This window comes from Stegastes partitus, unplaced genomic scaffold, assembly GCF_000690725.1.
Source record: "Stegastes partitus isolate 25-593 unplaced genomic scaffold, Stegastes_partitus-1.0.2 Scaffold194, whole genome shotgun sequence".
Taxonomy (NCBI): domain Eukaryota; kingdom Metazoa; phylum Chordata; class Actinopteri; family Pomacentridae; genus Stegastes; species Stegastes partitus.
The window spans coordinates 479,937-494,051 of NW_007577925.1; the positions used below are offsets into that span (position 1 = coordinate 479,937).

A 14,115-nucleotide genomic window follows, 5' to 3' on the forward strand; every position below is an offset into this window, starting at 1 on the left:
GGCAGCACTTTGAGGGTCATGTTCTTTGATTTCTCAAGTGCCTTCAATACTATTCAGCCTGCTTTACAATGTGAGAAGCTCCATAACTTCCAGGTGGATCCTTCCACAACCACCTGGATTTATGACTACCTAACAAACAGACCACAGTTTGTGAGACTGAAAGGTTGTGTGTTTGAGATGGTGGTCAGCAGCACTGGAGCACCACAAGGAACTGTACTCTCACCATTCCTCTTCACACTGTACACCTCAGACTTCCAGTACAACTCTGAATCCTGTCATCTGCAGAAGTACTCTGATGACTCTGCAGTTGTGGGGTGTATCAGTGATGGACAAGAAGCTGAGTACAGGGAACTGGTCAGTCAGTTTGTAAAATGGTGTGGTAACAATCACCTCATCTTAAATACCAGCAAGACTAAAGAGATGCTTGTTGACTTCAGGAGGAGCAAGAACAAGCGCATAGTCCTGTCTACATCCTGGGAGAGGAGGTGGAGGTGGTGGAGAATTACAAATATCTTGGAGTTCAGCTGGACAACAGACTAGACTGGAAATGCAACACTGACTACATCTACAAGAAAGGTCAGAGCAGAGTTTACTTCTTAAGGAAGCTGAGATCATTCAGTGTCTGCACCAAGATGTCGCAGATCCTCTATAAGTCTGTTGTGGAAAGTGCAATCAGCTTTGCAGCCATCTGCTGGGGCAGTAGCATCAGAACCAGAGACTTAAAGAAGCTAAACAAGCTGATCAAGAAAGCTGGTTCTGTGCTGGGGATAACTCTGGAACCACTGGAGCTGATTGTTCAAAAAAGAATGCTGCACAAGATGATGAAGATGATGGAGGATTCTTCTCACCCTCTCCACAACACAATGAAGAACCAACAGAGTGTGTTTAGTGGGAGGCTGCGTCAGCTTCGCTGTCGAAGGAAGAGATACAGGAATTCCTTCCTGCCAACAGCCATCACCTTAAAAAACAAATTTGACTGACTGAATGATTGTTGTTGTTTTATAGAATATATGTTATATTGATTTGAAAAAAAAAAAAAAAGTGAACTTTTACAAGATTGAATTTCCCTTCTGGGATAAATAAAGTATTTTTTATTTCATTCATTCATTACATCAAATGTTGTTATATTTTTATTAATGTGGAAAAAAAGTAACTAGTAGTTGAAGAAAATAAAGGTAGAGTAAAAAAAATGTTTGCCTTTCAATTGTAATGGAGGTAAAGTGTAAAGTTGCAAAAAATGAAAATTCTCAAATAAGGTACAAGTTCAAGGTAATTGGTATTACAGACAATACTTGAGTTAATGTACTTATTTATTTTTCACAACTGTCCTCTGACATATTTTGTGTAAATCATGATGTTTGGGAACTTGAATGATGACAATCTGTACTGACATTTATTGTATGTTTAGTCAATATTATCTTGTTGTATTTTATAAATGGTGGAAAACTACATTTTTTTCAAGGTAACTTATACATTGTGACTTTACCATGAAAGAGGTATATTTTAGTACTCTAGCCTGCTTTGAGTACCTACAGCACTACATTGGATAGATGATTCCAAAAGGAAAAAAGCATCACCGTTCAACAATATCTGCTTCATCTGCAAGGGGCTGCATTACCCAAACAACATAATTCACGGAGTGAATCAAAGGAGGGGAGCTATCATCCACCATCCAGCCTCCAAAGTATTTGAAGTCAGCTTGAAGAGCAGGTGAGTGTTGAGCAGATGCAGCTGCATAGGGAGGGTTGCGTGAGCACTTATCACAGTTCCCAGCCTCTCCGAGAGCCCAAGTGTGCAAATGAAGAGTTTGTTTGCAAAAACATTTAACTGCATTTTTGTAGATTTTCAGAAAACTTAGTTTTTTGTTGTTTGCTTGAGATAATATCAATCAAACTGAAGGTGAGTGGATTTGACTCAGTAGAAATGACATGACAAAAGTAGAGATAACTTAAGCTTGATTGGTATTGTCTCAAGTAGATGATGGAAAAATGTTTTTTCTGAAGGTTTATAAAGGTGAAGTTATGTTTTTGCAAATTAACTCTTCATGTGTATGTGTGAATGGGTGATACCAAGGATCTACAAAGCACTTTACAATGTGTTGTAAAGTGCTTTGTAGAACCTTGCTGAGGTCAAAAAGGCATTTTATACTCTAAGTGTGGACCATGAAGCATTTACAAGATCTACAGAGTCTTGGGATCTGAGAACTGAAGCCAGTGCAGAGGTGTCTGAAGCCTACAGTCAGCAAGGGGTGAGTCCTCTCTGTTTGCGGACAGAAGTCTGATTGTATAGAATTAAAGCTAGCACACTGTTCATTTTATAAATATGGTCCCATTTAGAAGAAAACAGACAATAAAGCAGGATATGCTTTAGGGCAGGACCACCTTAGAAAACAAAGATGGTGACAGACAACTGAACTCAAGGCTTCACAGTGGCAGTCCACAAACCAATTTTGAGACTAATGACAGAAAAAAATAAATATTTTTTAAAGTGAGGAATGCCTGTACATGTTTCACATCTAAAATAGAAAATTGAAAATTTAGGTGAGACAAAATAGTTTGCCTTTTGCTTATCACTAAATATAAATACTGAGCAAAAAACAGCTGTCACAAATTCACCCTAGATATAATTACAAAAACAGGCAAATCATACAAATTAACTTTTATTTGACACAACTCAGCCAGAAAAATATAGAACTCTGTGAAAACAATGTAACATGCCTTTCAAAATGTTTGTTTTCTGCATTACATTTGCTATTGACTTGTGTCACTGGTATAAATCTTACGATTTTGATGGGTTCAAGTGCTGCTTAATAAACTTAGCCTACAATGTTTGGATTTCTGTTTGTTTCTGTGGCCTCACCTTTTATTTGTACCTGGTAACCAACTGCTGATTCCCTTCTTATTTTTGTTTATTAACAATCTGCGTCTTAAATATTCGTACAGCTTTTTAATAAGACAGAATTCTTTACACCTATGCTTGAAATGAAAAACAAAATAAATGTATGCATAAAATGTGAATGTAAATAGCAGAATATGGAGAGCACATTTAGCATCCATAATTCAATCCTGGTATGAACTATACCTCTCTCTGCACTAAAACAACAGATGCTTCCTTCTGCACTTACTGTCATTACTGTAGAATATCAGCCAGCTTTTCATGGTAATACTCATAATTTTCTTTGCAGTCCTCCCACAGGTTCAGAGGTTGCTCATCGTTTTCCACAAACGTGTCCCAGGTGTAGGAGAAGTCCAGAGGCTTCATCACCCTCAGCTTACAGCCAGCAGCGTGCAGGGCCTTTAGTCCAGCCTGGATCTCTGCTTCCTCCCACTCAAACAATCGAGCAGCAAAGATAGTCAGCTTAATGTTTTTCCTGGCCTTCAACACTTCAGCTATTTTTGCAGTGCAAGCAGAGCAGGGACTGGAGGACACATACCTGAGAAGAAGAGTAGAACAAAGAGGAAAAAACAAATCTGTTTCAATGCATCTCTCATTTTATAATATGAAGAAATATGTCACATTTGTGTCAGCACACTACAACTCTTTTTGTTACCTAAATACATTTTTATTGCATATGTATTCTGATTGTTTCTTAGTTTGTTGAAAACTGATAGAGCTATGTATATTACAACAGAAACATGATATATTTGATATCCATGTGTGACTACATGGTGTATGGTCAAACATAGTTATTTTGTGTTTTATGTATTACTAATAGAATTTGACATGTTAGATGGTAGTGCCCCCCGATGAATCGCCACCTTATCGCAGTGGAGGGGTTTGAATGTTCCGGTGATCCTGGGAGCTATGTTGTTTGGGGCATTAGCCCCTGGTAGGGTCTCCCAGGGCAAATTGGTTCCAGGGGAGGGACCAGACAAAGAGCGATTCAGAAGACCTTGATGAAAACCACAAAAAGGAGAGCCGCCACCTTGCCTGGAAGAGGGGGACCGGGGCATCCACCTGGAGCCATCCCTGTGGAGGGAAGCTCGCCGGGGAGCATCTGGTGGCCAGGTCTTGTGGCCCCATTGGGCTTGGTCAGGCACAACCCAAAAAAGTAACACAGGGCCACTGCCCAGAGGGCCCACCACCCTCAGGGCAGAGAATCGGGGTCGGGTGCTATGCCCACTGGGTGGTAGGCAGGAGCGGGAATCCTGGTGTACCGCCCCCTGGTGGCATAGACTAGCTCTGGGGACATGGAATGTCACCTCACTGGCGGGGAAGAAGCCTGAGCTGGTGCGGGAGGTGGAGCATTACCCACCAGATATAGTTGGGCTCACCTCCATGCACAGCAAGGGCTCCGGAACCAAACTCCTGGAGAGAGGTTGGACTCTCTCCATTTCCGAAGTTGCCCACGGTGAGAGGCGCTGGGCGGGTGTGGGGATACTCACAAGCCTCCAGCTGAGTGCCGCCTTGCTGGAGTTCTCCCCGGAGACTGCGTGTTGCAGAGGGGAAAACTCTGACTGTCATTTGTGCTTATGCACCAAACGGCAGTTCAGAGTATCCGGCCTTCTTGGAGTCACTGGGTGGTGTCTTGGAAGGGGTGCCACCTGGGGACGCCATAGTTCTCCTGAGGGACTGCCATGCTCACGTGGGCAATGACGGTGAAACCTGGAGGGGTGTGATTGGGAGGAATGGCCTGCCTGATCTGAACCCGAGCAGTGTTTTGTTTTTGGACTTCTGTGCTAGCCACGGATTGGCCATAACAAACACCATGTTCAAACATAAGGTTGCTCATACGTGTACTTGGTACCAGAGAACCTTAGGCCAAAGGTCGATGATTGACTTTGTAGTCATATCATCAGATCTGAGGCCGTATGTTTTGGACACTTGGGTGAAGAGAGGAGCAGAGCTGTCAACTGATCACCACCTGGTGGTGAGTTGAAGCCAATGGTGGGGAAGGCTGCCGGACAGACCTGGTAAACCCAAAGTGTAGTACAGGTGAACTGGGAATGTCTGGTAGTGTCCCCTGTCCGTGGGGTTTTCCATTCCTACCTCCGGAAGAGTTTCTCCTGCATCCCGGGGGAGGTTGGGGACATGGAGTCAGAGTGGGCCATGTTCAAAGCCTCCATTGCAGAAGCGGGCATTAGGAGCTGTGGCCAGAAGGTTACTGGTGCCTGTCGTGGCGGCAACCCCAAAACCCGCTGGTGGACACCGGCGGTGAGGGAAGCCGTCAGGCTGAAGAAGGAGACCTTTCGGGCCTGGCTGGCTCGGGGGACTCCTGAAGCAGCAGGCAGGTAAAGGCTGGCCAAAAGGGCTTCAGCTGCGGCGGTCGTGGAAGCTAAAACTTGGGTGTGGGAGGAGTTCGGGGAGGCTATGGAGAAGGACTTTTGGTCGGCCTCGAAGAAGTTCTGCAAACCATCCGGTGCCTCAGAAAGGGGAGGCAGGGATTCGCCCAGGCTGTGTACAGGAGGAGAACTGCTGACCCAGACTGGGGATCTCGTCAAGTGGTGGAAGGAGCACTTTGAGGAACTCCTAAACCCAGTAAACACGTCCTCTGTTGAGGGGGCACAGCCTGAAGACTTGGGGGTTTTTGGTCCATATTTCATGGTAGAGGCCTCCGAAGTAGTTAAGAAGCTGAAAGTGCCAGGTGTGGACGAGATTCGCCCTGAGATGCTGAAGGCTCTGGACATTGTCGGACTGTCATGTCTGACACATCTCTTCAAGACCGGAGAGTGTGTGTACAACCAAAGTTGTGACCGCATTCTCTGCAATAAGTCGGACACATTCCCAGTGGCCGTTGGACTCTGCCAGGGCTGCCCCTTGTCCCTGATCCTGTTTGTGGTTTTCATGGACAGGATCTCAAGGCACAGTCAGGGTGAGGAGGGTGTCCGGTTTGGGGACCTCAGGATTGCGTCTCTGCTTCTTGCAGACGACGTGGTACTGTTGGCTTCATCAGACCATGACCTTCAGCACTCACTGGAGCAATTTGCAGCCAAGTGTGAAGTGGCGGGAATGTGGATCAGTACCTCCAAGTCTAAGGCCATGGTTCTCTGCTGGAAATCGGTGAATTGCTACCTCCCGGTGGGGGAGGAGTTGCTTCCTCAAGTGAGAGAGTTTAAGTATCTCGAGATCTTGTTCACGAGTGATGGGAAAATGGAGATGGACAGGCGGCTTTGTGCAGTGTCCACAGTAATGCGGGCGCTGTACCGGACCGTCGTGGTGAAGAGAGAGCTGAGCTGCAAGGCAAAGCTCTCGATTTACCAGTCCATCTACATCCCAACCCTCATGGTATGATGACAAGCTTTGTGTCGTGACCGAAAGAACAAGATTGTGAATAGAAATGAGCTTCCTCTGCAGGTTGGCTGGGCTCAGCGTTAGAGATAGGGTGAGGAGCTCGGACATCCGGAGGGAGCTCGGAGTAGAGCCACTGCTCCTTTGCTACAAAAGAAACCAGTTGCAGTGGTATGGACATCTGATACAGATGCCTCTGGGGAGACCTTCTCTGGAGATCTTCTGAACATGTCCACCTGGGAGGAGACCCCGGGGCAGACCCAGAACCCGCTGGAGGGATTATATCTCTCGGCTGGCCTGGGAAAACCTCGGGATCCCCCAGGCAGAGCTGAAAAGCATTGCTGGGGGGAGGGAAGTCTGGAATGACCTGCTCCGCCTACTGCCCCCGCGACCCGACCCTGGATAAGTGGAAGATGATGGATGGATGGATGGATGGATGGATGGATGGATGGATGGATGGATGGATGGTAGTGTAAATGACACAAGAGGGCTGTTGTAAATGATACTTGACCAGAGTTCCAAAATGCATATTAGATACTTTTGTGCATGAGCAGCGCTTCCTGCATTGAAGGAACATATATGTCTATAGAAATGCAAGTAACAAAATATTCAGCCATGGAAGAAAATAAAACTATTGTTTAGACTAAAAATAAGTTGTATTTTAAAGTATATACCAGGTGACTGTGCACTTGATCGCAGAGTCGCAGTGTGGGAGACACTGTGTGAAGAAGACCTCCTCTGCATGAGTCCCGGCATGCTCATCCTCCAGAAAACCTTTCAGAAGCCCGTCAGCTGTGTCCCCTCTGTCTACTAAGTAACAGAGGATTGTCTTGTTGCGGCCCGAGGAGTATTCAACATTCTTGAACTGGAACTTAAACACAAAAGGATCTACCCGGTCCCTGTGTAAAACAATGAATGAAATAAACAGTTGCATGTTAATAGTCACATCCTGACATGATGAAAAATGAACATGAGCTTGTATTATTTATATCTGAAAACAGATCCATCTGTCAGGGTGTTGTCTCAAACACTGGAGAAAATGTCTGACAGAAAGAGGAAAACTGCAACAGTTAACAGCAGTGGGAATTCCAGACCTTAATATGGATAAGAGTAACTACTACGCTGGATGTAATGCATAAAAAAGAGGAAAAAAAGCACCCATATGCTATGAGCAGAAAAAGGAAAGCTTACAAATACAAATATGGGAACAAGGCAAGGGGCAGCTAACCTGTCTCAGTGGCAAGATTCCAGGCAAAGGTGCTGGAGTTTAGCATTTAGAATTGGATTTAGCAGTAGGACAAAGCAGTATTAATTTTGGCACCTAATTTTTTTTTTCTCTGTATGACAATGTAATTGCTGTGTCGTGATCTCAGTTGTGTTTGGCACCAGTCATTAGTTAGGTGCATGCAGTGTGACAGCTTTGCCAAATGGTGTCTACAGACAAAAGGCAAAGCCATGAGCTAGCATTTGGCTAGTGCTTAAAACTGAACTTCCAACACAATAAAGTGCAGACAGAGTGAATATGTGTAATACAGTTTTACTATGCTGAAAGTAGAGTAGCTAAGCTGTTAGTTAGAAAAGCTACAATCAAGTCATGGCCAAGTAACATGACACAATCTACAGCAGGACTCCATGTAACCACACCCTCTGTTTCTGTTGTGTGAATCAAACTAACATTAAGGACAGTGTGGCGGGTGTCAAGTTGAAACTAGGAGATATCAGGATGGGGAAAGTACAGCAGTAGCACCTAAGCCAGAGCTAATTTTACACTGCATTGCTAAGACTAGAGCTCCACTGCATTATCATTAGACACGTTTTGTGTGGGCTAGCTGTAACTAGCCAGAGCAGGCTTCATCTCGTTCTTTTGAAGGCCTCTTTTTGTATTAAACACTTGGTTCTTGGACTAAATTTGCTGCAGCAGCCTGTCCTTGAGAAATTGGCAATTGTTTGAAATCTATGTCACTTGTACATGATTTTCCATAGAGTGGAATGAATGATTTATGATAGTTTGGATCTTTTTAAATCCGTTATCATCCTCAAAAGCATCCAGTCTTTTTTTTTTCTGAAAGTCTCAAAAATGTGGCATGATGATGCCACACAATTCAATAGCAAAGAGAACATCAGACCCTAGCTGTCAGAGCTTTATCTGTAGGCACTTCCAAAACAAGAATAAGTCACATTTTAGTATTAAGCCTCGTTGTCTCTACTCTTGTTTGTCTGTTAAATAGCATTATGCAGTTAATATTAACTCAACACTCCCTGTAACTTTTTCAAATTAAAAGCTCTCTCACATTCCAGTGGCCATAAATCCTTCATTTCTGTCTGTGCAGTGTACAGATAATCGACAAGTGGACTGAACATTAATGACGCCTTGTTTCTTTTTGTAAAATGCAGTATAATAACTCTGTGTTAGAGTATTCACTGAGTGCAGTAGTCAGATTATAAATTCAGATTAATAATTATGTGTTTCTGGCCATGGTGTTCTATTCTGCCTTTTCATCAACCTACTGACCTACACCTCATCAGTCCATCAGCATGCAGTATTTAAACTCCAGCTCTGCAGTCACTTGTCAGATTGCACAGTCTACTTGTGTGATGAAAAGGCCTCCTAGTTTTTGTTCACTTCTTTGCTGTCTTGTGTTCAGGCATTCAAGTTTCCATGTTACAGACAGGGCGGAAACTCAGGCGCAGAACAACAAAGACACGGTAGACAGAATCAGAATTAGTAGTTTATTTTACAAAATTGAGAATCAAACAAGCACGGTCACAAAAGCACAACCAAAACCAGGTAACATCTGGCTAGGAAGGAAACTGATAAATAAATAAATAAATAAATGTAAATACAAAGAGCTCAAGCTAAATGCTGAGTGAACTGACAGGCAAGTAACAAAAAACGCTAACACTGGCTCACGAACTAACTAACAGAGACCTGCGGACGGGCTAGTAAAATAGGAGCTACAGATTATACACTGACGAGGCAACAGAAGAACACAACAAATCTACAACGAGCAAAAAACAACATAAGGCTACGATTAGCGCAACAACCGCGACCAGCTAACAATTTGGTAGCACCATGTTCAGCTTCTTTTTTCTTGGTGTAATGAACAGCTGTCTTGGTGATCTTCAGTATTTTCACTACATTTCTCTCACTCATGCCAATTTCCAGCAGTATCAAGATGGCTGCCTTTGTGGTTTCACATAATTCTTTTCTTTTAGGCATTATGTGAGAGCTGACAACTTCTGAGTTGTGCTATGGCTTGAATGTAAGCAGGAAACAACTCCAGGCCTTTGTATGTGTAGTGCTGCTTATGACATGAAATGGCATCTTATATACCCTGGGAATACAACTTAGCTTAAGCATGTCAAATAGGACAAAAAGTATTATGTAATTAGCTGCATTTTTTGTCGTGTTCATTGTAGTCTTCAGGTAATATGCCTGTGTGGGAGGAGGAGTCTGAATGCAGGTGTAGGATGTTACAAATACTGGGACACAACAAGATACTCAAATGGAATTTGGTTCATTCTTGATTTCCAAGTAATGATTATTTTCATCACTGATTGTCTTCTGAATGAATCAATCAGCTGTTTGGCTTCCAAAATGTCAGGAAATGTTTTTTGTTGTTTGTGTTTTTTTAACTAAATAAAATAAAAAATCTGGATCAGTGTTTCCACAAATGTCTTGTTTTGTTCAAAGATGTTGCACAGACCTTGTCACCGTGGACAAGCACATCCGGGTTTATCCGAACACCAAGCCTTGGATGACCAAAGAGATGCGGAACCTGTTTCGAGAGAGGAACACCATCTTCAGGTCTGGTGATGGGGAGTTGTGTACTGCTGCCAGAGCCAATCGGAAGAAAGGCATCAGGGCATCAGAGAGGCCAAGGCTGCGTAAAGACAGAGAATCGAGGACTGCTTCCAGAGCAACGATTCCAGGCAGATGTGGCAGGGAATCCAGCACCAACTATAGACCCAGCAGCCTGTCAACGGACCACAGGAGTGCCTCACTAGCGGAGGAGCTCAACAACTTCTTCACCCGCTTTGAACTGCAGCCACCAGCCCACAGCAGCCACGTCCTGACACTGGAGGAGCAGCAGGTGAAGCGGGTGCTGAAGGTGGTGAACCCGAGGAAGGCTGAGGGTCCTGACAGCATCTCAGGACAGGTGATGAGGGACTGTGCAGATCAGCTGACTGGGGTCTTCACCACCATCTTCAACCAGTCCCTAAGTCAGGCCGCTGTCCCTCTCTGCCTAAAGTCCTCCACCATTGTCCCCCTCCCTAAGAGGAACACCATTAGTGGACTGAACAACTATCGCCCGGTGGCACTTACACCCACAGCCATTTAGTGCTTCAAAAAACTGGTCCGGGCCCACATCAGTTCTGTCTTCCCCCTGGGTTTGACTGTCACCAGTTTGCCTATCGAGCTAACAGGTCAACGGAGGATGCTGTGGCTACAGCTCTCCACTCTGCTCTGTCCCACCTGGAGCAGCAGGGGAGCAATGCTGCTCTTTGTGGACTTTAGCTCTGCATTTAATACCATCCTCCCCAGCAGATTGGTAACTAAACTGTCAGACCTGGGAGTGTCCCACTCGATCTGCCTCTGGATTTTGGATTTCCTGACGGACCACTCCCAGAGGGTGAAAGTAGGCCCTCTACCTCTCCTCGGCCATCAGCCTCAGCACCGGCTCCCCGCAGGGCTGCGCTGAGCCCACTGCTATTCATCCTCCACACTCATGACTGTGCTCCCCTCCACCACAGTAACAGCATCATTAAATTTGCGGATGACACCACTGTGGTGGGGCTCATCTCTGAGGGTGAAGAGACTGCATACCAGGACAAGGTGGAGAAACTGTCAGTGTGGTGTCAACAAAACAACTTGATCGTCAACACAGCCAAAAGCAAGGAGATTACTGTGAACTACAGAAAGAAGAAGACAGACATGCAGCCATTGCTCATCCATGGGAATTCTGTGGAGAGGGTTTCTGACATTCGCTTTTTGGGTATGCACATTAAGGATGACCTGACCTGGAGCACAAATACAGCAACCACTGTAAAGAAGGCCCAGCAGAGACTGCACTTCCTGAGGGTCCTCAGGAGCAACAACCTGCAGCAGAGGCTGCTAGTGGCCTTCTATCGCTGCTCCATAGAGAGCATCCTCAGTTACTGCATGTGTGTTTGGTTTGCCAGCTGCACAATAGCAGACAACAAGGCTCATCAAAGGGTTGTCAATACGGCCCAGAAAATCACCGGCTGTCCTCTGCCTTCCCTCAATGAACTGTACCGCTCTCGTTGCCTCAGAAAGGCACAAAATATAATCAGAGACCCCTCCGATTCTGGACATTACCGCTTGAACTTCTGCCATCAGGCAGACGCTACAGAGCACTGAAAGCAAAAACAAACAGACTCAGAAATAGTTTCTATGCAAACGCCATATATGCACTCAACTCAAGACACATCAGTAATTCTAGTGTTTATTGGGTTTTATTTAATGGTTTTATGAATGTTTTTTAATGAACATTTTGTCTTGATAGTCTTACATGTTCTGTTTGTTTTGTTTTTGTTTTATGTTAATTTATTTCTTTTTATTATTCAATAAATATGCACTTAAGGATGGCACTTTTAATTTCGTTGTTCTCATAAAATGACAGTAAAGACATTCTGATTTTAGTGGTACCAGGCATTAAAACTAACAAGAAATTAAAGAAAACAAGGGTGGTCTAAGACTTTTTTTCCATGACTGTATCTCCAAAGGCACATAAAACAATAAATTATCTCTGAAATCACTTGCAGCTGTGAAATGTCACATGTTCCCCTCTCCCTATCTGTGCACTGAGCTCTGCTGGATCTTTTGATGCTGTTGATAATTTTCCAAGAGAATTGATTGGTCAGTAGGAGGAACTTTTATATGCATTTATCTCTCATCTGGAACATAACAGGATAGCAGGAAGAATTCAATCACTGAGCTTAGATTTCCAACATGTTGACTCCATGCCAACAGCAGCTGACACCTAAAGAACTGAAATGTAATCACTAGAGAAGATCAGACACAGAAATATAATCTGTCAGTTGAACCATGTATGTTGCCAAAAATAAAACTTGAATTATAAAAACAAATGGGGACAAAGTTGCTTGGACAAATGTTGAGGATCAGTGATTGATCATAAGTCTGTTTGTGCTTCTGTCTGGCTGCTGATTGCTCAGTGCCATTGCTTTCACCCAGTGCCATTGCTTTCACCCACTTGATGAACTGTGACAGCTTGCTGCTTGTTATGTAACAGCAAGGAGGGGTATCCCTCTTAAATGGAGAGTTAGGCAACACGTGACATGAAGTGGCTGATTTGATTTCTGATTAAAAAACAAATAAAAATGGGTCATTCTTTCAGAAAAGTAGTGGAGGCAGTCCTGCTATGGATGTGGGTGGAAGGACAAGGTCTGCACAGTAGATGTTGAACTGAATCTGCATTTGGACATTTTTGTAGTGCCTGCCGTAAAACAAGCTAGGTAGTTGATTACAGGTTGTTATAGATGTTAGATAATAGAAAAAGTAAGTAATTGTAATTTTGACACAGTTTTGTAAAGGTTCTTGGCTGTCTTCAATATTCAGTATGCACGACAGTTTAAGGATGAAAGGAATAAGATTTACATCAGCACAGCAAACGCACAGCAAATGTCAAATGGCTCATCAAAGTCAACATTGCTTTAAATGCAAGCATCAGCAAAGATCAGAGGGCCTCTTCAGCCTGCTGGTGTAACCAAAAATCAAACTCATATAAAGTCGTCTACCTAAGATTAACTGTCTAAATAAACCAAAGGCAGGATGATAATGAGGCAATTCAGATATGTGCAGCCTTATCTCTATTAAAATATTCCAAAAATCATACTTGGTGATGCAAACATACCCTGTAATGGTTTCAAATGGAGGTAGTTCCATTGGCTCAACTTGAAAATCTCCATTCTGGTCACCATTGGTGGCTGCTGCCTCAGCTGATGGGCTCTTGTCATGCTCCACTGCCTTCTCTCCTTCATTCTTCACTTCTTTTACATCCATGGTCACTTCTGTAGTTTCTTTTTCCTTCCTTTTCATTTGTGTGCGACTTTTTTCAGCCATAGTGACAAAAATACTCCCTGGAAAATGTATGTCTACAGAAACTCAACAAATAGTTGAAGTGATGGGAAAAAAGACAAGATATTGATAAAGACGGGAGATGAGAACAACTGACCTGAAGGAAAAAAAATGGCTAAACTGACCAGAAGCAGAAAGGGAAGGAGACCTAGAGAGGGAGAAGGCGTGGAATGGTAGAGCAAAGGATGAAGGAAGTGCCACCAAACACACAGAGAGAGAGAGAGAGAGAGAGAGAGAGACACACACACACACACACACACACACACACACACACACACACAGATAGTTAGAGACACACAGAGAGTGAGAGAGAGAGAGAGAGAGAAGGCCTAGATCATACAGTTCAGAAATTTGTTTATAACCTAGACTGATAATAAGATTAATCTACAGTAAAATGCCAATTACATGTCTCACATGGGAAATCTGGTGTCGTGACAGGAAGCTTTCCACTGAGATAACAAATCCAGTGAAAGTCTGTAAAGCTTTGAGAGCCAGTTAAAAGAAAGAAAATGGTTCAATCTAAATATATCGTGACTGGCACCGGCCTTTAAAGGCTCATTTGGGTTGAACCACAGTAGACGTACACAAGCAGCTGCAACTCACAGTCCAAGCAGGTCTATTTAAAGAGCTTGAGGGTGGGGGTGGAAGAGCCACAAGCACATATACAACTGTGAGGACAGTTGTATATGTGCTTGTCTGCACTTTGACAAGACTAAGACTGCAGTTAATATTTTGTGCTCCATACATGCAGTATTTTTAGTCAGTGG

General features: G+C 43.7%; 1 protein-coding gene across 1 annotated transcript in view; it reads right to left on the reverse strand.

Annotated features, from left to right (window-relative positions):
• The window catches only part of LOC103356343 (probable C->U-editing enzyme APOBEC-2), a 17,997-nt gene extending 4,474 nt beyond the window's left edge, over positions 1 to 13,523 (reverse strand). The window contains exons 1-3 of the mRNA XM_008280447.1: positions 13,125 to 13,523; positions 6,903 to 7,127; positions 3,125 to 3,433 (exon numbers count right to left, since the gene is read on the reverse strand). Of these exons, the coding sequence (XP_008278669.1) occupies positions 3,130 to 3,433; positions 6,903 to 7,127; positions 13,125 to 13,333 (738 nt within the window). The 5' untranslated portion in view covers positions 13,334 to 13,523 and the 3' untranslated portion in view covers positions 3,125 to 3,129. The remainder of the gene's footprint in view (positions 1 to 3,124; positions 3,434 to 6,902; positions 7,128 to 13,124) is intronic.
• Between the last annotated feature and the right edge of the window lie 592 nt (positions 13,524 to 14,115).